This window comes from Lynx rufus, unplaced genomic scaffold (assembly GCF_022079265.1).
Source record: "Lynx rufus isolate CCGP_SWC_20201006 ecotype Redwood Valley unplaced genomic scaffold, mLynRuf1.p SCAF_1, whole genome shotgun sequence".
NCBI lineage: Eukaryota > Metazoa > Chordata > Mammalia > Carnivora > Felidae > Lynx > Lynx rufus.
In genome coordinates, this window is record NW_025814823.1 from 7,694,215 (window position 1) to 7,715,000 (window position 20,786).

Here is a 20,786-nt window from a genome sequence, read left to right on the forward strand (position 1 = left end):
CTGAGAGGATGTTTGCTCCAGGTCATAGAGCTAGTTAGTGAGTACTAAAAGTGGGATTGGAACTCCGTGGCTCTAATTCCAAGGATTGTTTTCCTTTTCATCATATATCTGGGTCTTGAAGAACGTAGAGTTAGGTGTGTGTGTGTGTGTGTGTGTGTGTGTGTGTGTGTGTGTGTGTGTAGGAATTGATGGTACTTCATAATGTAAAGTGTAGGCTTTCAAAATACAGTTGAGTATACCATTTTGACTGGAGGAGAGAGTTCAATAAAGTTATGATTATTGTAAAGACCTTTTTATAGATGTGTGTGTGTGTGTGTGTGTGTGTGTGTGTATTTACTTTTATTACACTATAATCTTTGGTCTTTTGGAAATATCTGTATTCGTTTTTTTTTTCCCCTGTTGGATACCCAGTTTTTACTTTTTTACTTTTTTTAAGTTTTCAGAGAGACAGAGCGTGAGTGGGGAAGGGGCAGAGGGAGAGGGAGAGAGAGTCCCAAGCAGGCCTCTCCACACTCAGTGTGGAGTCCAACCCAGGGCTTGTTCCCACAACCCTGGGATCATGACCTGAGCCAAAATCAAGAGTTGGTCGCTCAACTGATTGAGCCATCCAGGGGCCCCTGGACACCCAGTTGTTTTAAGTTTATTTATTGGATAATTCCTCTTTTTCTCCACTGATTTATGAAAAAATAGCTTTATTGAAATATAATTTATGTGCTTTATTCAGTCACTGTAAGTTGTACAGTCGGTTTTTAGTAGGTTATATTATAGAGTTATACAAACCGTCAAGATTCTTACAAGATACTGTCTCATTGTTTTTCATAATTTTTCATTGACGTTTGCAGGGTAGATGGTATGATTTTCACTTTACAAATAATGGCATAATCTACATTTTTAAGTATTTTGCCTGAGACTTTGTGGCTAGTAAGTGGCAAAACCGAGACTCAAACCTGGCACCTTTTGGAAATGATGGGTTGAGAACAGATTGTTGAGTGCTTTTTAATGTCGGACTAAGAAATTTGGATTTCGTCACCTAACGTAAGAATTGCCCACATCTTGTCTGTGATGTCTTCTTTGGCGCAGGAAAACCGCTCAGTATTGTCAGGGGATCACATTTTGTAGAGTCTGTTCTATGGAACTCTAGGCTCTCAAGCTGCTCCATGGAGAGAGGGTCTCGAGGCAAGTACATTTGGGAAGTGTATCTCCATTTTGAACTGTCAGAGTTCACATTGTGGACACAATGCTATGAGAAGTTGTGCAGTGAAGAATGGGTTTACTTTTGTTTTTTTCAGCATTTTCCAAATTTACTGACTTTAGAATTCCCTTTGGGTAGCATTGATTTATTGTGATCTTTTTGGAAAGTTAAACCCATTTCACCAAGAAGGGACAAGACTGAAGATGAAGGAGAGCATTTATTTAGTTAAGCCGTGAGGATGGTTTTTTTGTTTTTTGTTTTTTTTTAAGTGGCTTATTATCATACACATTTATATGTTAATCATGGCAGGGTTACTGCTGACAGTTGTAGAAGTTCTGATTCTTTAGGTACCGTAAGATCCTTTGGTTCAAAGTTTGAATGTCTTAACATCAAGACTTTGCAGTTTTAAAACTGCTTGAGGGGCACCTGGGTGGCTCAGTGGGTTAAGCTACCCACTCTTGATTTCGGCTCAGGTCATGAATCTCGCTTGCTGTGTGGAAGCTGCTTCGGATCTTCTGTCTCCCCCTTTCTGGCCGTCTCCCGCTCGTGCACTCTCTCGCGCTGTCTCAAAAATTAATAAACGTTAAAAAAAAAATAAAACTGCAGCCTTGAAATTTCATTTTTTGATTTATAATTCCCTTTCTTAAAAACTGGAAGGCAGGGGCGCCTGGGTGGCTTGGTCGGTTGAGCGTCCGACTTCGGCTCAGGTCATGATCTCACGGTCTATGAGTTCGAGCCCCGCATCGGGCTCTGTGCTGACAGCTCAGAGCCTGGAGCCTGTTTCAGATTCTGTGTCTCCCTCTCTCTCTGACCCTCCCCCGTTCATGCTCTGTCTCTCTCTGTCTCAAAAATAAATAAACGTTAAAAAAAAATTAAAAAAAAAAAACTGGAAGGCAGTTTCATGCAATCAAGAGGTTGTCATTGCATCCCTGTTGTGTCACTTACTAGCTTTGTGACTGCACAAGCTTTCTCATCTCCCTGAATCAGGCTGCTTAGCTGCAAAATAAAATATCAACCCTGCTGCAGTTGTCATTCAGACTGCAGTTCATATTTACACAGTGATTGTTGAATTGATTATTATTCTGTACAGATATGTTGTAATAATAGAGATGATAATAGAGCTTTCACAGAAACAGTAAGCCTTACTTCCATTGGGTTGCAAATTATTATACTGTAGAGGTGGTATTGGTGGACTGCAAAAATAAGGGATTGAAGTTATGAAAAGTACTTAATTATCTAGTCTTGGTAATTAAGGTCTCTAACGTGTCTTATGCTTGTGTAATTTAAACTTAAAAAGTACTCCACATGCCTTTTCTCCTTGTGCATCCCATGAGGTATGTAGGATATGTGTTCTTAGTAACTTTAAAAAGTTAGTACCTTCAAAAAGCTTCTGCACAGCGAAGGAAACAGTCAGCAAAACTGAAAGGCAACCGACGGAATGGGAGAAGATATTTGCAAACGACATATCAGATAAAGGGTTAGTGTCCAAGATCTATAAAGAACTTATCAAACTCAACACCCAAAAAACAAATAATCCAGTGAAGAAATGGGCAAAAGACAGGAATAGGCACTTTTCCAAAGAAGACGTCCAGATGGCTAACAGACACGTGAAAAAATGCTCCACATCACTCATCATCAGGGAAGTACAAATCAAAACCACACCTGTCAGAATGGCTAACATTAACAACTCAGGCAACAACAGATGTTGGTGAGGATGTGGGGAAAGAGGATCTCTTTTGCATTGTTGGTGGGAATACAAGCTGGTACAGCCACTCTGGAAAACAGTATGGAGGTTCCTCAAAAAACTAAAAATAGAACTACCCTACGACCCAGCAATTGCAGTACTAGGCATTTATCCAAGGGATACAGGTATTCTTTTTCGAAGGGGCACATGCACCCCCATGTTTATAGCAGCACTATTGGCAATAGCCAAAGTATGGAAGGAGCCCAAGTGTCCATCGATGGATGAATGGGTAAAGAAGATGTGTGTGTGTGTGTGTGTGTGTGTGTGTGTGTGTGTGTATATGTGTGTGTGTGTGTATATATATATATATATATATATATAAATGGAGTATTACTCGCCAATCAAAAAGAATGAAAGCTTGCCATTTGCAACTACATGGATGGAACTGGAGGGTATTATGCTAAGTGAAGTTAGAGAAAGACAAAAATCATGTGACTTCACTCATATGAGGACTTTAAGAGACAAAACAGATGAACATAGGGAAGGGAAACAAAAATAATACAAAAACAGGGAGGGGGCAAAACAGAAGAGACTCATAAATATGGAGAATAAACTGAGGGTTACGGGAGGGGTTGTGGGAGGGGGGGATGAGCTAAATGGGTAAGGGGCATTAAGGAATCTACTCCTGAAATCATTGTTGCACTATATGCTAACTAATTCGGATGTAAATTTAAAAAAATAAAATAAAAAGAAGTAAATTCTTCAGATGCCTGTAAAAAAAAAATAAATAGAAAGTTAGGACCTCTGTGATCTATATAGAATAATGTATCATAGGTTAGTGATTTCCTTAACTATTCTTGAAGTATGAAATCCCATTCTCTTCCTTCAAAAACAGGAAAAGTGAAGTATATGTATGGAATTTTTTTTTTCTCTCAGCTTTATTGAGATATTGACTTGTAACATCTGTTAAGTTTAAAGTGTACAACTTGATGATGTGATATAAATATATATTGCAAAATGATTACCATATAATGTTAATCAACACCTTCATCTCTTCACATAATTAACTTCTTTTTGTGTGGTAATAGCTTTTAAAATCTACTCTTTTAACAACTTTCGATTATATAATACAGTTTTGTTAATTATAGTCACCATGGTGTACGTTAGATCCCCAGAACTTACTCATAGTCATGTCGTAGCTGGAAATTCGACCAACATCGCCCCATTTCTCCTACTCCCCAGTCTCTGGCAGCCACTGTACTACTCTATTTCTTTGAGTTTGGCCCTTTTATTTAAAATTTCTCTATTTAGAGAGAGCAGAGAGAGCATGCACAGGGAAGGGGCAGGGAGAGAGAGCGAGGGAGGGAGGGAGGGAGAGAGAGAATCCCAAGCAGACTCTGTGCTGTATCGGCACAGAGCCCTATGCAGGGCTTGATTTTACGAACCATGAGATCATGACCTGAGCCGAAATCAAAAGTTGGACGCTTGACTGAGCCATGCAGGTGCCTCAAGTTTGGCCCTTTTAGATTCCACATATAAGGGAGAACATACTATGTTTGCCTTTCTCTGACTGATTTCACCTAGCATAATGCCCTCAGCGCTCACCTGTGGTGTCACAAATGGCAGGGTTTCCCATTTTATGGCCGAGTGATACTCCATTGTGTATGTATGTATATATCACATTTTATGCATATGTATATATGTATCACATTTTTGTTAGCCATTCATCTGTCAGCAGATACCTAGGTTGTTTCCGTGCCTTGGCTATTAGGAATAATGCTGCAGTGAACATGGGGGTGCAGACATTTCTTCAAGATAGCGATTCCGTTTCCTTTGGGTGTATACAGTAGTTCTGCTGTACCTGCAAGAGATACAGTTTGAGCCCCCACCCCCCAACCCTGGTGGATGTTTGAAATTGCAGATGGCTAGAACCTTATATATACTATGTTTTTTTCTAGGAATACATTTTTCATTTTAATAGTGGACGTTTTGAGAAATAAGTCTTAAAAATAGACCAGAAAAATGATCTCAGTTTGCTTTCCAAGGAATCCCTATGTGTTAGTCTGTCTGAAGTATAATAAACTACTTCAGATTGGATGTCTTAACAAACAACAGAAATTTATTTCTCACAGTTCTGGGGGCTGGAAAGTCCAAGATCCTAGCACTGGCACATTTTATGTGGTGGTTGGCTAGGACCCATTTCCTGCTTCCTAAATGGGTGCCTTCTTGTATCCTAACGTGGTGGAAGGGACGAGGGGTCTTTAGGGATTTCTTGTGAAAAAGAAGATTAATCTCATTCCTGAGACCTCCACTCCCATGACCTGCGCACCTCCCAAAGGCCCTGCCTCCTAATACCATTATCTTTGGGGGTTAGGATTTCAGCATGTGAGTTTTGCAGTTGTACAGACATTCAGATCATAGCACCCTACATCCAACTATCAGCATTCTCTTAGTTTTCTTAGTTGGGGGTGGGAGTGGTTTCACTGGTTCTCAGAGGCTGTGCCCAGAAGAGGACAGTCCTACTTGGAGTTTAGCTGATTTGTAAAGCATATGGTTTTGTACTTAACTATCAGCTTAGAAAATAGCAACATTCCAAGTAATTACCAGGAGGTAGCATCTAAACCATATTGTCCATTACTTTGTTGATATATGATGGCTTGTCATACTACTTAACAATCGTTTTGTATTAACCTATCCTAAAATCAACAGCTTGTCTGTATTTCTCTATCCTATTGCTACACTGCAGAATTGTTTTTACTGAATTATGCGTTAGTGTGAGACTGCTGGTCTGTTTCATAAGATGTATTAAGAGAACAGTCCTGAGAAACTTACATCTGTTTCTCTGAAGATTCAGTTGCAGTGTTTGTATTCTGTCTTCTTGCAAAGTTAAAGAAAGAAAACTTGAGAAAATGAAATGCAAGTGTGGTTTGTTTCTTCATGTTATGTTTGGTGGTGCTTACATACTAATACAAAATAAAATGCTATCTCTGTGGGAAAAAAGTCCGTCACCTTGAGCATTGTTCAACAAATGTTTAGAGCTGAGCCAATTTTATTTGGTCCTGCCTTCTGTTATGAACAGATAAATAAAAGGAAGTGTGACAGAGATTTGAGACTTTAAAATCTATTAGAGACACAGAAACTACATCAGTATTTTGTACTTCCAAATAATTAAAATGCTTGAATTTTCCTTTTCTTTCAGTTCCTGGAATAGATGGAGGTGCTTTAACTGATACAAGTCTCACAGATTCCTATTTCAGCACCAGCTTCATTGGAGTCAATGGATTTGGAAGCCCAGTGGAAACAAAGTATCCCTTGATGCAGGTATCCTTAGTCTGAATTTACATGGCACTAAACAGTGAAGTTTATTCCAGTGTCAAGGGATGTCTAGAGTCTTCATTTATTCCTAAACTTGTTGAGTATGAGGGAAGGTTTTTGGAACTGATGAGGTTGGTGGGATACAGTTGGAGTCTGTGTGAGCTTTCAAGGGTAGGATGGGGTGGGAGGACAGTGGAGTATGTAGAAGACAGATGGAAAGAGACTAGTTTTCACTCCTCTCTGTGTTTTGTGGGTATGGAGTGAAGGCCTTTCAGGATGGAGAGACTGTAGAGGGTATGGAGTGTAAGAAAGCAATGAACATGTTTAGAGAACCGAGAATAGCCTAATTTTATAGAATCTATAAGGTGTATGAAGGCTAATACACACCGGGAGAGGCTATTAGAAAGCGTTTGTTGACTTTTACGTCTTCTCAGATGGATGTTGAAATTTATATTTTATAGACCGGAAGGCTGAATAGTTACATGCGTTGCCCAAGCTAATAATATGGAAGTGCAATTCAAAATAGGTGTGCAACTTTGGTTTTAAATATCTGGCTAGTGAGTAAAATTTTCATCTGATGTGTTGTAGAGAGTATTTGGACATTTTTACATGAATTAATGTAATCCATGTTGCAACATTTATAGTCAGATTAGAGTGTCAGTGATGTGAGAAGTGGATCGGAGGGGAAGAAGCAGAGAGTTCGTCTGAATTGGCTGACTGTTCTCAGTTAGTGATGTAATGTTTGTCTATTTTGTTTTGCAGAGAGTGACTAACAGTAGCAGCTCCCCAAGCCTTCTGAATGACAGTGCTAAGCCATATGCAGGCCACGGTAAGACTGGATCCCTCTTTCTCTTTTGTGTGTTTGTACGTATGCGTGCATGCATATGTGTATATTTCTGATCCTAAAACAGTGTGTTCATTGGAGAAACCTTGAAGTCTTGAAAATTATGAATATGTATAAAGGAAGAGAATAAGAATGATCTAGAGAGATCACTGTTGTTTGGATTCCATATAGTTCCAAGTAGTGGTTATGTCTGAGTGTGAAAATACATGTACTTGTATACGTATATATACATATACTTACATACGTAATACTTAGCTAAGTAGACTCATATACTTAAGATGGCATTAGATACACTTTAAAATTAGGAGTGTTTCTTGATCATAATAAATTGAATTCTATTGCTTATTTTCATAATTTACTGAAGTTTTTAAAAAAGTATTCTAATGTTGGACTATGTGTATGCATCTGTGTTTATATTTTATTTCTTTTGGAAACATTCTTAGACATGCAGTGACTGTTTGCAAGATCATGGTCATTTTTAAGGTTTTTAATATGGAATTTCCAAGTATCGTTCTGTATTCTATTTTCAAAACAAATGTTCAAAGGGGGCGCCTGGGTGGCTCAGTCGGTTGAGCGTCTGACTTCAGCTCAGGTCATGATCTCACAGTTCGTGAGTTTGAGCCCCATGTCGGGCTCTATGCTGACAGCTCGGAGCGTGGAGCCTGCTTCCGATTCTGTGTCTCCCACTCTGTCTCTCTCTCCCTCCCCCGCTCACGCTCGCTCTCTCTCAAAAAAAAAAAAAAAAAGAATAAATGTTAAAAAAAATGTTCAAGAATAGCTTCTTAAAAATATGTAACAATTGAGTGTTAGTACTCTGCATAATAGTACCTATTTTTAGGTGCCTTGAATGTATAAATTACATAAAAATATTTTACTAGCTTTTTCTGTACATACATTAAATTGTTAATTCTAATGACAGACTAAGCTATGAAAATTCAGGCAGTCGAAACTGGAGAAATTAAGCAGCAGTGTATACTGCATTTTGAAGAGAGTTAGTAGGTCCTTGTAAATAAGAACAGTTACTATAGATTCTAGAATTTCATGGATCATTTAATGAGAAACATAAGAGTAACTAGAGCTCAGAATTGAAGGTAAGGATTTCCATGTGTGTCACGTATACCTTTTCAGAAACTCTTCTGATTTATTAAGGGAAAAACCATTTAGAGATCTACTTTTGTTTGTAACTTCTGAACAGAGTAATAGAACTTTGAAACTATAAAATCTTTAAATTTCATGTTTATTTTGAATCATTTAATATTTCCCTCTTTAAAAACTCAATTTACTTATATTTTTAGTAAGAATATAAAATATCTGGTGACAAAAAAGATAGAATATTGCATAGATGGTTTTAAGGCCTGGCCTAAGTGTTAAAATCCAAGTCCAGTCACTCAGAGCATGGCTTTCTGTCCTCCCCACCTCCCTGCCCTTTGTAATTTTTCTCATGATTTGGTTTCACGTACACAAACACTTACTAAATGGTAGACTTACTTCTTTCATAAACACACATTCCTAATAACAAGGTCAAGAGCCATCTCTTCTTTTTTTCTGTTTGATTTTTCTTTTGGTTCTAAACAAACAGATGTACCCTAATCCATGTAGCTTCTGATTAAAGTATTAGCTGATCTTTAATTGGCTAAGTATTGACTGAAAGAAGTATTCTCTAATTTGTGTTTCTTTTACTTAGAAAATATTTGAACATCCACTGTATATGAGGCATTGAGTTTAAGTATTACTGTGGTATATGATTTTTTATTACTGTTAAGAATGTTGTCAGGTTAAACATTTATTAGATTTGTGGGTTGCCTGAGTTGTCTGTGTGGAAACTTATGTAACTTACCTTCCAGATCCTCTAACTTCACCTGCTTCATCCTTGTTTAATGACTTTGGTGCCCTCAACATCTCTCAGAGAAGAAAGGTAGGTGAAGTTGAAACTTATGTGAGACTAAATGGAATATACAAGTGATATTGGGGTCATCACCTATATAATGGTCAATATTCTCCTAAGTTGGGGAGGTGCTTTTAATGGACTGTGATATTTTTGTTGCTTTTGCTTGCCCTTTTTTTTTTTTTTTTTTTGGTATATATTTCATACGTGTAGAATTTTATTTATCTCTGTGCATGAAATAGAGATGTTTTATGTGAAGGAATGAAATCCTTCTCTTTTTTCCTCATTTTCTTTACCTTAATGTATTCTATTTTTAAGAAAACATCAAATTTAATGTTGTAGTTGCTGTTAATGTGACCCATTACAGGCACATTAATCATATTTTAACTTCATTTCCTAACTGCTTTGTCTAAATTTCAAAGATTTCTCCCCTAATTTAAACTTCTCATTACGAGGCAAACTTAAAAATCTTCAACTTTTTGTAATTGGTTCAACTGTTTAAAAACAGTTTAAAATCTCTCATATCAGAAATGTAACTGTATTTTACTTGGCATCGAGGGTGATAGGTCGGGCATAGATTTTGAAGTATTTTGTAGGGCTACTTCTATGACAGGTAGAAGTGAAGATTTTATTACAGTTTGATGCCTTTGAGTCTTACGGAGAATCATCATGTTAATGGTAATAATAATCTACAGAAGGTGATATTTTTGGTTAGGATCAGTAGCAGCTAAAGATGTTCAGGAGGTTGTAAATCTTGGTGGAAATTACTACAGTGTTGTAACTAATTCGGTTTCCTAAGTAATGGAAGAAAAGAATATTAATTTTGGGAAACTGATACAAGTTTAAGATGGTTTTAGGAAGCATTTGATCAGAGGGTGGTATAAAAGGAAATTCAAGAAGACTAGATATTCTCAAGATAAGAATTAATGGCGTCAGGTATAAATGACATTTAATACTTTATGCACCTAGTATTATCTCCATTTTGAACAATAGATAAGAACAAGGAGGTAATTAATTATGAACTACTTTTAATGTAAACTAAAATGTGTGGGTTTAATTTTATACGTTTCCTTATGCTGTCACCGAGAGCACATTTACTCTTGCTTTACATACTGGTCTTATAAGTTGGAGCGTGTAGTTTTGAATCCACGTAGAAGTGGAATAGAATTGAACGCAGGTTGGCTAACTGACAGTAGGGAGCAGTGACAGCAGACAAAGCCTGGCGACATGGAAGGAAACCGTAAAATGCTGAAAAGCAGGTGAAAGCTAGAAATCAAAGTATCTGGAGCTTTTCAGTTTAAGGAAAAAATAAAAAGCCCTTCAGTAGTCTGAGGAGTCCCCTTAATGGCTTTTTCACCTCTTTATTTTTTGTTATTTTTTGCATTTTTGATGATCAGTTAACTGTGATAAGTAGCATTTCTGACGTATGAGTAGAAAGTAAGACTAGCATGGCAAACAAACACTTGAAAGTATTCCTAATATGAGGGTTTAGTACCTTAAAATTGAAATGTGATTGAGAGCTGCTGATACTCATTTTTGAGAAAACAGTAAAAATCCCTGGAGATTGGAAAAAGGAGGATATAGTGTCCATTCTTCTAAAATTCATTTTAGTGTAGGAAAGTAGTAGAAGGAAATGTTGTTACCAATCTGACCTCAACGTTTGGAAGGGAAGTGGAGTAACGTGGTGAAACGAGCACGGTGCTGCAACTTTTGAGGCCCGGTGTCTCCAGCTTTGTGACCTTGGGCCAGCTTCCTCGGCTGCAGTGTGTGCGTCCGTGAAATGACAAACGTGCCCTGGATAATGACTGTGGTGTCTCTCTCATGTCTAAAACTCACTGTCTGTCTAAACTGAAAGGACCTACAGGTCAGTCTCTACTTAGAAATTTGGGGTTCACATAGTGGTAGGTCTTTGAAGGACCATATTTTCTTGCCATTTACATCTAAAATAATATGTAGGGACATAGATTTTTTTCCCCCGTAGTGGACTGTATAGTTAGGAATCTGTTGGTACAGGTTGCGTGTGTTTTAAAATTGTTAATGGTTGAATTGAGAAAGTTTAAAATTTCTTTGTGTTAGTAAAACTCTTAGCATAAGAGTATTGTATGCTACACTTTGTAAATTGAAGGCATATGTAGACTTTTTCTTTGGTCGAGTAATTCCTAATGTCTGCTTAATGATGTCGTTTTAGTGGAAGTAACTCAAATTTATGTAAATATAATTCTAAGTTGATTTAGAAGGCTGTCATGATTACTGAGAGACCTTTTATTTCGTAATGATATTGGAGGGAACAGACAGTTAAGTTAGGCCATACCTACTACTGTGTTTCATAGCTAAATTATTTTCTGGAAATCTCAGGCCAGTCCCTAGGCCAGGCATGCTGCTGTTTTTGCCTGGGGACTATGAGAATTCTCGGGGTCAGATCAGACCATTGCTTTTACTGTAAGCAGACTTACTCTGTGCTATGTGGAAAATTGCAAAAGAATGATGTTTATTCTGACTGCTTCTCTCAAATCTAATTGAAAAGGCAGTACATGAACCTACTTACAGCATATTAATTAGTGCCAACGTAAATGTCTGATGATTGCCAAATCGCAGAGAATTCTTAGATGCAGAAGTGTTTATGGAGAAAAGATGTTTTGAGTTGTGGTTTTTGAAGGTGTGGAATATGGAAAGACTCTTAATCAGAAGATATTGCTCGATTATAAGTAGAGAGTTAGGATCTTCAGTAAATTTTTAAATCCTCTTTATCATAGACAAGCTAAGAGACTATGACTGGGGCCCTGTATCTGTAGGGACTGGCTGAAGTGAAATGTGGGATGTGGAAAACAGTATTAAACAGGTTCATTGCCATTTGTGTGCGTTGCTTTATTGTTGCTAGGCATGTGAAAGGCTTCCTGAAGAGTCGTGTACCGAGAATGTATGCATTAGGGCAGTACTGCTCATCCCAGGGACCGGCGCCAGTCCCTGAAGCGTCTGGTACCTGTCTGTGGAGACGGAAGTTAAAAGATTGGAAATACCTTTTTAGAAACTTGTGTAATAATTTGATAATACTGCAACATCCAAATATGTGCTCACTTTTCTGGTAATTCCTTTTTACTTTATAAAAGTATACAACCATGATATATAGGAAATTATGAAAAAAATGATCTTTCACAACTGATGTTTGAGAAGCACTGATTTGTTTTCTACATTAGATAAAAATAATATGATAGCTAGGAAAAGTAACCATTGTTTGAAAGTGTGTATAATCATTGTTGGCCAGGAGTGGTGGTGGAAGAAAGTGAATTGTAGCCGTGTATTCTGAGGGAGAGGTAAGCCCCCCAAAACACTAGAGAAGGGGTTTTGTTGAAAATGGGAGTTAATGTATTTGAGATTAATACACGAGGAAACCTTAACAGCAAGAGAGATCAAGCTGCAAACTGGTGTGACAGAAAAAGGGGTGAGAGTCACCGTGAATCACAAGTGTGAAGTATAGAGCTGTACGGCTTTGGGTAAGGATCCTTTGGGAAGAGAGTATCTTTATAACAGAGTTAGATGTTGAAATACAGATAGGCATAAATGAAGTGAATCAGCACTATGACGTCCTGCTGGGTATTCTTGCTAAGCTGTGAGTTTGTATGCAGGGCGACCACAGATGATTGAGACAAAGCCCAAGCAGAGTGAGAAGCTTCAAAATTTGTATTTGGCGTTGTTGGCTTCCCCTTGTGTATCTCTTTCTTAGCCTTTCTTTGCCCTCATGTTTTAGTCATCGAGAGTCCTTTTCGTGTTCACCGCCTCCCTCCCCCACAGCAAAGAAGGCTCTGGTGGCTGTCATTTACACTTCTTGTTTTAGTTGTACTTTATGGTGTTGTTTCAGTCAACATGCAGTTTTACCTGGGCACTTGCATTTTATTTCTAGCAATGGGAGAAGAGCTTTTTAAGGTTTTAATTAACAAGTTAAAGCCTTTGGACTCAGGGGACAGTGATTTCTAACGTATCATGTTTATTTCTCCTGATTTTAAAGCTCTTGGCTAGGATGAGGGAAGTGGGACCAAAAGGGTTTGGCTTATCTGCTGATGGTTTATTTGTGAGGACGTGTTATTTGTGAGGATGTGTAGATTTTGGACGTCCACTTCTGGATTATTCTGTTTGAGGGAGAAGTTGACTAGCAATACTTTCTCTGCTTCCTTCCATGTTTCATCTCAGTTTGAGACCTCCTTCCCACTGTTTTCTACCTCAAGAGCATGCGCCTCCCTCTCTCACCCATCTGTATTACAAAATTTACTGGCGATACAGTATGTTTTCTGATTAATTTGACGTTTAAATTTTTTCTTGTAACCTTTCTGTTTTAATGTCTTCAAAAGATGACTTTTATATTATTTCTAATCTAGGGAACAAACTATGGAGTTACAAGGAAACCGGAGACTATTTGTGGTAGGGTTCTTTTATTGGAGAAAGCTAAAGTAAATTTGGAGAGATTAATAGAATTATAGCAGAGGAAGTTTGGAATGTAAATCTTTCCTTGATCCTTCTGCGGCTTAGGCTTATTTTGGAACATCAAGCCAAGTATTGATCTCAGGAAAAATAAAAGGGGACGAGAAAATGGAGAAATTGAAATGGAAGTCTTAATGGAAATTGACAATATAAAACTTCGCCTCTAAAACCACAGTTTTTAACCTTTTTATGTATGTTCTCAAGAATTGTTTTGCTTAGTATTTAGGTTTTGCAGATCAGCCACATCAATATCATTTACCCATGAGTATTGTATGAGTAATGTTTCTATGGAAAATTGTGTTTAGAATTCCAAATTAAACAGAGCTATTCTTGTTTTACTGGCGTAGATGAAACCTCCATTCATCTCCACTTGCCAAGCTGTGGGAATGTGTGCTCTCCCAACTTAAGCCAGAGGTAGGTGAGGTCGTAGATTTAGACATGCACATGAGTCCCTATGGGAACTGGTAGAGTTGTTAGATCCAAGTCCCCGCAGGTAGGGAGGCGCCTTTTGCCATGGTCCCCGTTTATAGCTTACTCAGAGCTCCTGTTGAGTTTTTATTTCTCTCAAAGAGCAAACAGTCGGAGTAGTAATAACCCAGTGGTGTTGAATAATGCTTGGAAGTCTTAGGGTTTGGAGTTGGATGCCAGGCAGTCTGAATTGATTCTCCATTTCTTCACGGATTATGTTTGTGTCTTTAAGCTTAGTTAAGCGTTTCTCCATTCACAAGATGAAAACAGTAATCATGCTGAGTGCCTACTATGTGGCGTTATGAGGACTAAACGAAAAATATTTCCTGGCCCAGAAGTGCCCGATAAATGGTAGTTATACTAATACATTGTTAACTGTAGCTAAATAAATAATCTGTTACTGCTCACTGTGGATTAGGCTGTGTTATAGTTGCGACTGGAAATATGGGTCTCCTATAGCTGCTCTGAGGATGTCCATCTTTTCTGTGAGGTGTTCAGGACCCCCCTCCCCCAACTTTTTTTGTGTCTCCTCCCCACATAGCCGTTAGCTTCTCGAACATGTGCTTCCAGTGTGGTGAAAATGCACGTGGGGATTTCTCATGATGTAGTGAGAGATGGATAGAAACTTGATTTTATTTGTATGATAATGATTTTCTGTATCTGTTCCAGGTAATGTGTTAAACTTACATAATTCTTTCATAAGTTAATGTTTTATCTTTTGTATCATTTAATCATCCCAACGGGTCTTGGAGAGAGATTATTTTTCTCATTTTACAAAATTGGAGAATGGAAGTTTTGAGAGAGAAAGTAATTTACCTGGAATAATATAGATAATAATTACTTATATTTGGGAGAAAACCCAAAGTCTTTCTAGCAAGGGCAATATGAGAAAGGTGAAATGAGTCTTTGATAAGGTGAAAAATAGAGAGGTAGTGGAAAGAGGCTACTGGTAATTTACAGGGGAAGAGATAAAACATTGACCTTATGCCCGTTCCTTTTTCCATTTATGTGATTCTCAGTAAAAATTTCTATAAACACAGTTTCTAGGGCAGGAACACAAAATTAAACTTTTGATGTTTGAAAAAAAAATAAACTTTTGATGTTTGACAGATAACCTTTTAGAGATGTTGTACATGTTTACATTCCTACTGATAGGTTCTGGTTTCCTACAGACTTGATAACACAGAGATGTAAAAGTATTTCACATCTTTGTTACTGTATAAGGCAACCCCCCCTCCCCCTCATTGTTTAAATTTGATTACTGGTGCTGTTGAACTACTCATTTATGTTAATTGGTCATTGGTGTTTCTTTAATGTCCTTGGCTCGTTTTTCTATTAGGCTATTCTTTTTAAATTCATTGTAAGCTCTATGTATGTTAGAGATTTGGGCCTCTCTCTTCTCGTGGATGTTTCAGTCTCCCATTTTGTTTTTGGTCTTGAACTTCACAAGTAATTTACGCTGTCACTTTTGAAATGTCACACAGACTCTGATTATCCCTTACTAAGTACATTTAAAAAGAACAAAATATTAAGCTCATTTTGGTTAAAATAACATGGTAATTCCCTGTATGCCGAGTCAGTGATTTTAAATTGAAGGGATTGTCGATGTTTTCTTGTAATTTTAATGTATTGTCGTTTTATTGCTAATGATCTATAGTAGTTAACGTTCCTTAGCAAATGGATATGTTCTTCATCTTCTCTGCATTTTAATTGTCAGATTTAAATGTGACATTTTTCCTATTGTTTTTACCTCCAGTCTTAATTTATTCTTTTCTTTAAAATGCTGTGTAAATAAGATTAGATTCAAACTTGTTTAGAAATGTGATAGTTCTTACAGGAAAGGACTCCGTTTTGAAAGAGTTAATTTTGTTTTCCTGCAAAATAAAGAGTACTCCAGGTTGACTCCCAGGATTGTGTTGAGATCAAGATATGCTTTGGAAAGAACAGATTAAGTTTTGTTGTGACAAATTAGGAGTTCAACCACGTACTACTTTCTGTACTTCAGTTTAATTGGTATGTTGTGGGCAGTGACCACTTGGCCTTTGTTGTTGAGGCAAGAAAGAATCTTCCAAATTTATGACTGCAAGGAAATTTATATTTTTATAACCCATGGATTATAAAAGATCTTGTGGCAGACTTGCGTTTTGGACGTTGTCTTTGTTGTGCTTGGTGTCTTTTCGTTTTTTTAAGAGGTGAGTGGTGGTGTGATGTTTGCCACTTTATACCGTATTTAAACACGTGAACTGAGGCAGCGTGCCTTTTATATACAGTGTGTAATACTCTTGGGCTGTAGTCATTCTCTTGGTTTAGCTTTGGGCGTTTGGAGTTAGTTCTCAACCCAGTAATGATAGTTGGGTAAAACCATGGTGCATTGTCTATCTGGACTTGGGAACTAGTAGCTCATTCTGAGATTATGTGGTTGGCTTCTTTTTACTCTGCTCTGGTCATTGTGTTTACAAAGTGAAGTAGCTGATTTCAGCCGCTTGGCGTTGCTGGTGGTTCGTCTCTATTTTCTACAAAGTCGGGGTCAGTAATGAATTAGTAAAGGTGAGTTTAGAATTCCCATCCACAAACACGCTAGCCTAAGTTTTAGCTAAATTGAACCCAAAGTGCATAATTTCCCCAACTCTGTTTTTTTCTTAAATGTTTGTTTATTTTTGAGAGAGAGAGGGAGACACCAAATCCGAAGCAGGCTCCAGGCTCCGAGCTGTCAGCACAGAGCCCGACGTGGGGCTCGAACTCACGAACCGCGAGATCGTGACCTGAGCCGAAGTCAGAAACTGAGCCACCCGGGCGCCCCTCCCCAACTCTGTTTAATTCCCAGGATGTTTTCCCCTGCATTTTGGAAATGGGGAGAGGGAGCTGCTTAATTTTATTTCTTTGAATGGAGCCCCTGTAGCTCTTGTTTCTCATCGATCCCGTCCATGCCAGGTAGATTCAGAGATTGATTCATTCGGGAGTTTGTATTTGGCTATTTTAGGATTAGCTAGAATAAGGTTAAGATTGAAATATGTTAAGGAATACGGAACAGGTTTCTTCAAATTGGAGGCAGAATGTCACAGTTACGAGTGCAAACTCTGGAGCCCGACCTTACGTTAGTTGTGGAATTATAGGTGAGTTATTTTAACCTTGGATAGCCTCACTTTTCTCATCGGTGGAGCGGGCTTTACGGTTGTGCCGGTCTCACAGAGTTGTGAGCATGAAATACGTTCATGGGTATAAAGTGCTTGGCGTAGTGCCTTGTGCTTGCCACGTGGTAGTTGTTGTCCCAGTCTTCTGTTGCTTATGATTCTGTAGTTCTAAAACGTGTGTATCTGTTTCTGAATGTATGTGAGATTACTTTTGAGTAACCACTGCTTTAGTTTAGGTTCAGTTCTATCTAGTAAAGAGCATTTCTGAGGATATTCTGCTTCATGTCAAGATTGAAGCCAGGGGACAAATGTAAATAAATAAAAAGGGAACCTTCTGCTAATGAGTGATCAGGCGTTTAGCATCATGGGTACTTTTGATAAAGTACTGGAATACATTGTAAAACTTGATTACAGTTATAAAATGATTACGGTTGATAGTTTCTTGTGGAAATAACTTTCATGACTTAGAGAAAAACACCTTTCCTCAGATTCACTTAAAATAACTTGGGCACGGTATTTTCTTTCTCTACGTTTTATATTCAGTTCCATTCTAAACCAGAAGAATAAAAGAAGTTGCAGTTTGGTGTTCCAGTTCTTTAGAAATTAAATGTAGCCTTGCTTAGCAGAAGTACTCCACTGGTCTTGCTTTTGTTGGCGTAGAACTCCGTTATAATCTGGAGGTTTTAAGAACAGAAGGAATAACTGCTTTGTAAGCTTCCTTAAACATACGCATAGAATATTGGGGGACTGACTCATGGTAGAGCCTAAAAATATGTTCATGTGTGTATGTAAATCCTGTTTTGCTTTATTTGATATAACTTAGAGCATCCTCTGTTTTCATCCTGTTATCCTGTACATTGACTTCGCAAATTAAAAGGGCTTTTTCATTTATAGATGTTTTCCTGCCCCCGAGTCTCTTAACAGTGGGTCTGTTTTTTAGTGGACTCGCTTGCCCATTGCGTCCTACTCTTGGTTTTATTTGAACAATGAAAACTTAAGGAACCTAGTATGTTTCTTTTCACAAATAGCCCACAATTATAACGAATGGTGGGACAAAATACAACATAATCTTTGAAGCTGGCTTACTCTGTTTTTGATTTTTTAAGTGTTTTACTCACGGGGAAGATGATTGGAGCCCATGCTGCAGTGGTTTGTAGGTCTGGATTTACTATTCTAAATTAATTACGTGTAGGAGCCTTTAAAATCCACGTAGTAAATTAGGTAGAGGTAGTTCCCTGTCTTGATTATATGGAAATTAGTTAATGTATTTGATTTAAAAAATTCAAATGGTTTTAGTCAATTTGGGGGTCTATTTATTCCCAGTGAGTTTAGATTACCCACCAATCGTTAATGAAATTATAATTTCCAATTTACTTCTCATAATTACAAATATGCTAAAGTATTAGGACATTTCATTAATTTAGGGACGACAGCTGTGAGCTGGAAGAGGTTTTGTTTTTATTTTATTAAAAAAATGTTTTTAATGTTTATTTATTTTTGAGAGAGAGAGAGAGAGAGAAGTGAGCAGGGAAGGGACAGAGAGAGAGAGGGAGACACAGAATCCGAAGCAGGCTCCAGGCTCTGAGCTGCCAGCACAGAGCCTGACTTGGGGCTCGAACTCGCGAACCGTGAGATCATGACCTGAGCCGAAGTTGGACTCTTAACCAGCTAAGCCACCCGGGCACTCCTGAAGAGGTTTTGTTTTTCAAGTTTTATTTTTATTTATTTAAATAATCTCTGCACCTAATGTGGGGGTCAAACTCCCGGCCCTGAGATCAAGAGGCACATGTTCTTCTGACTGAGACAGCCAGGTGCCTTTAGAAGAGGTTATATTAAAAAAATAAATAAATAAAAAAAATGCAGTTTTATTTTCAAATAAATATGTAGTCAGTTCTAGAGCAGAGGTTTCTATTAGTGGACCTGAGACCCTCAGGAGTGGCAGGAGGTAGGTTGCTGAATTATTATAGTAAAAGGTAATGGGAATTAATATAGTTACCAAGTATTATCTGAATGGAGATAGTTACACACACACACACACACACACACACACACGCACACACACACACACACTACTATTTTCTAAGTTACCTGAAGAAGTTGTGACTAATAAAATGCAAACCATTTAAAAGTGGCATTCATAATACTTTAAATCATCACTCGTTGTTTTAGAAGTACAAATAGTGAATGTTTTTGATGTTCAAAAGGGTTTCTTAAAATTCAGGGTGTTGGAAACTTTTTGTACTATGGTAACAACTTGATTTCTATAGTTTATCACTAATTAGTTAATGATATATAACAACATATGGCTAGTAATAGGAAGCATTGTTAAAGCATTGCTGTTTTGCAGTTGTACCAGAAGAATTGTGCACTGAAAAATTGGTCTGTTACTTAGTGGCTTTAACCACATTTTCTATACATGCAGTGGTATTTATAGATTTTTCTTTGGCTAGACTGTGAAGTTTTTTAGGGGAAGAGAATAGATCTCAGCTTTGTATTTCTAGGAAGAAGAGCAAAGAGTGTTATGCTGAAATGTCGACTGAATGAATGACTAAAAAAAAGTGTGTGCAGTTAGGCTTTTGAACTCAAAGAGTCGTAAAAATTAGCTTTTACTATTCTTTCTTTTGATACGGAGACGTCCCTCATGTGTAAGGAGCAAAGGAGGATTTCCTTTAGTCTTAAACCATTGGAAAGGGCTTTTATGGACTAGGTCATGAAATTTCGAAGAGCCAGCATTGAAAAACTTCTGCAGGGTATATGAGTAATGGTCTCGAAGTATGTAGGTCAAACTGTATTGAACTCTTGCTATTTCCGGGAGTGGCCTCAGTTTCTGTCTGGACCGTTCGTTGTTTTTTCTCTAGGTCTTTTCTGTAATATTCTCTAGAACTTTACTCCTCCCAAAGTGTGGTCACCAGAGCAGGAGAGTACTAGTAGTTGTGGGAGCCTTTTAGAAATGCAGTCTCAGGCTTCGCTCGAGGTCCACTGAAGCAGAATTTTTATTTTAATAACATTTCCAGAAAATTCATAGGTTCCTTACAGTTTGAACACAAAAGGATCCTTGAATACTTTTGTTGAAGCCAGTGTGTTTTTTTAAAATGCCTAATCAAATGAGTAAAACTATTTTCATCTACTCTTACCGTACTGTTTATTTAGATTTTGTGAAGAATGATAAAAATCGTTCACTGTTGTAGTGAATCTTGAGATTTTAAAGCAGGGATTGTGTAACTCTAGAGAGAGGGAGAGGGGGAGGAACACTTTCAGGATATTTTACCACAGGAACTGAAAGAGATTGGGAATTTTGATGTATGGTGTGGACTTGGTAGGAGATGGGGCAGAAAAGCTGGTGATTTACAGATAGGACAGGACACTTAAAAATACTTCCATTCTGTAAGTAGAACTCCAAGGAGGGCGAGGCTATCAAGCACGGAGGGTCAGCAGTGCCCTTTACTGCTTTTGTTGACTATCGACGTTCTCAAGATTGGTCTAGGAGAGGGAAGAGGGCTTTTGTTTGCTCTGGAGGGGAGGGTTTGGATCTTACAGAACTCAGAATGTTAGGGGAATAACTTTAGGGATTAATAAGCATTTCCCGTAAAATTTTCTTCACCCCCTTTTATTTCCTTATCTTCGATTTGACTTCTCCGGTCTCCTTAGCCCCCACTTTCAGTGAGTCACCGATAGCAGTTCTTAGCCCAGCATGTCTCTTCCCACCCAGGCCGTAGTTAGCTTCGTTCCCACTTTAGTTCCCTTGAGTTCACATCCTGGAGAATCACCAGCGATTCTCAAATGGGGGCAGTTTT

General features: G+C 37.9%; 1 protein-coding gene across 5 annotated transcripts in view; it reads left to right on the forward strand.

Annotated features, from left to right (window-relative positions):
• PAN3 (poly(A) specific ribonuclease subunit PAN3) overlaps positions 1–20,786 on the forward strand; it is a 134,816-nt gene that overhangs the window by 13,075 nt on the left and 100,955 nt on the right. For all 5 annotated transcript variants that reach the window (XM_047078176.1, XM_047078184.1, XM_047078185.1 and 2 more), the window contains exons 2-4: positions 6,076–6,197; positions 6,954–7,020; positions 8,880–8,950. In XM_047078176.1, the coding sequence (XP_046934132.1) occupies positions 6,076–6,197; positions 6,954–7,020; positions 8,880–8,950 (260 nt within the window). The remainder of the gene's footprint in view (positions 1–6,075; positions 6,198–6,953; positions 7,021–8,879; positions 8,951–20,786) is intronic.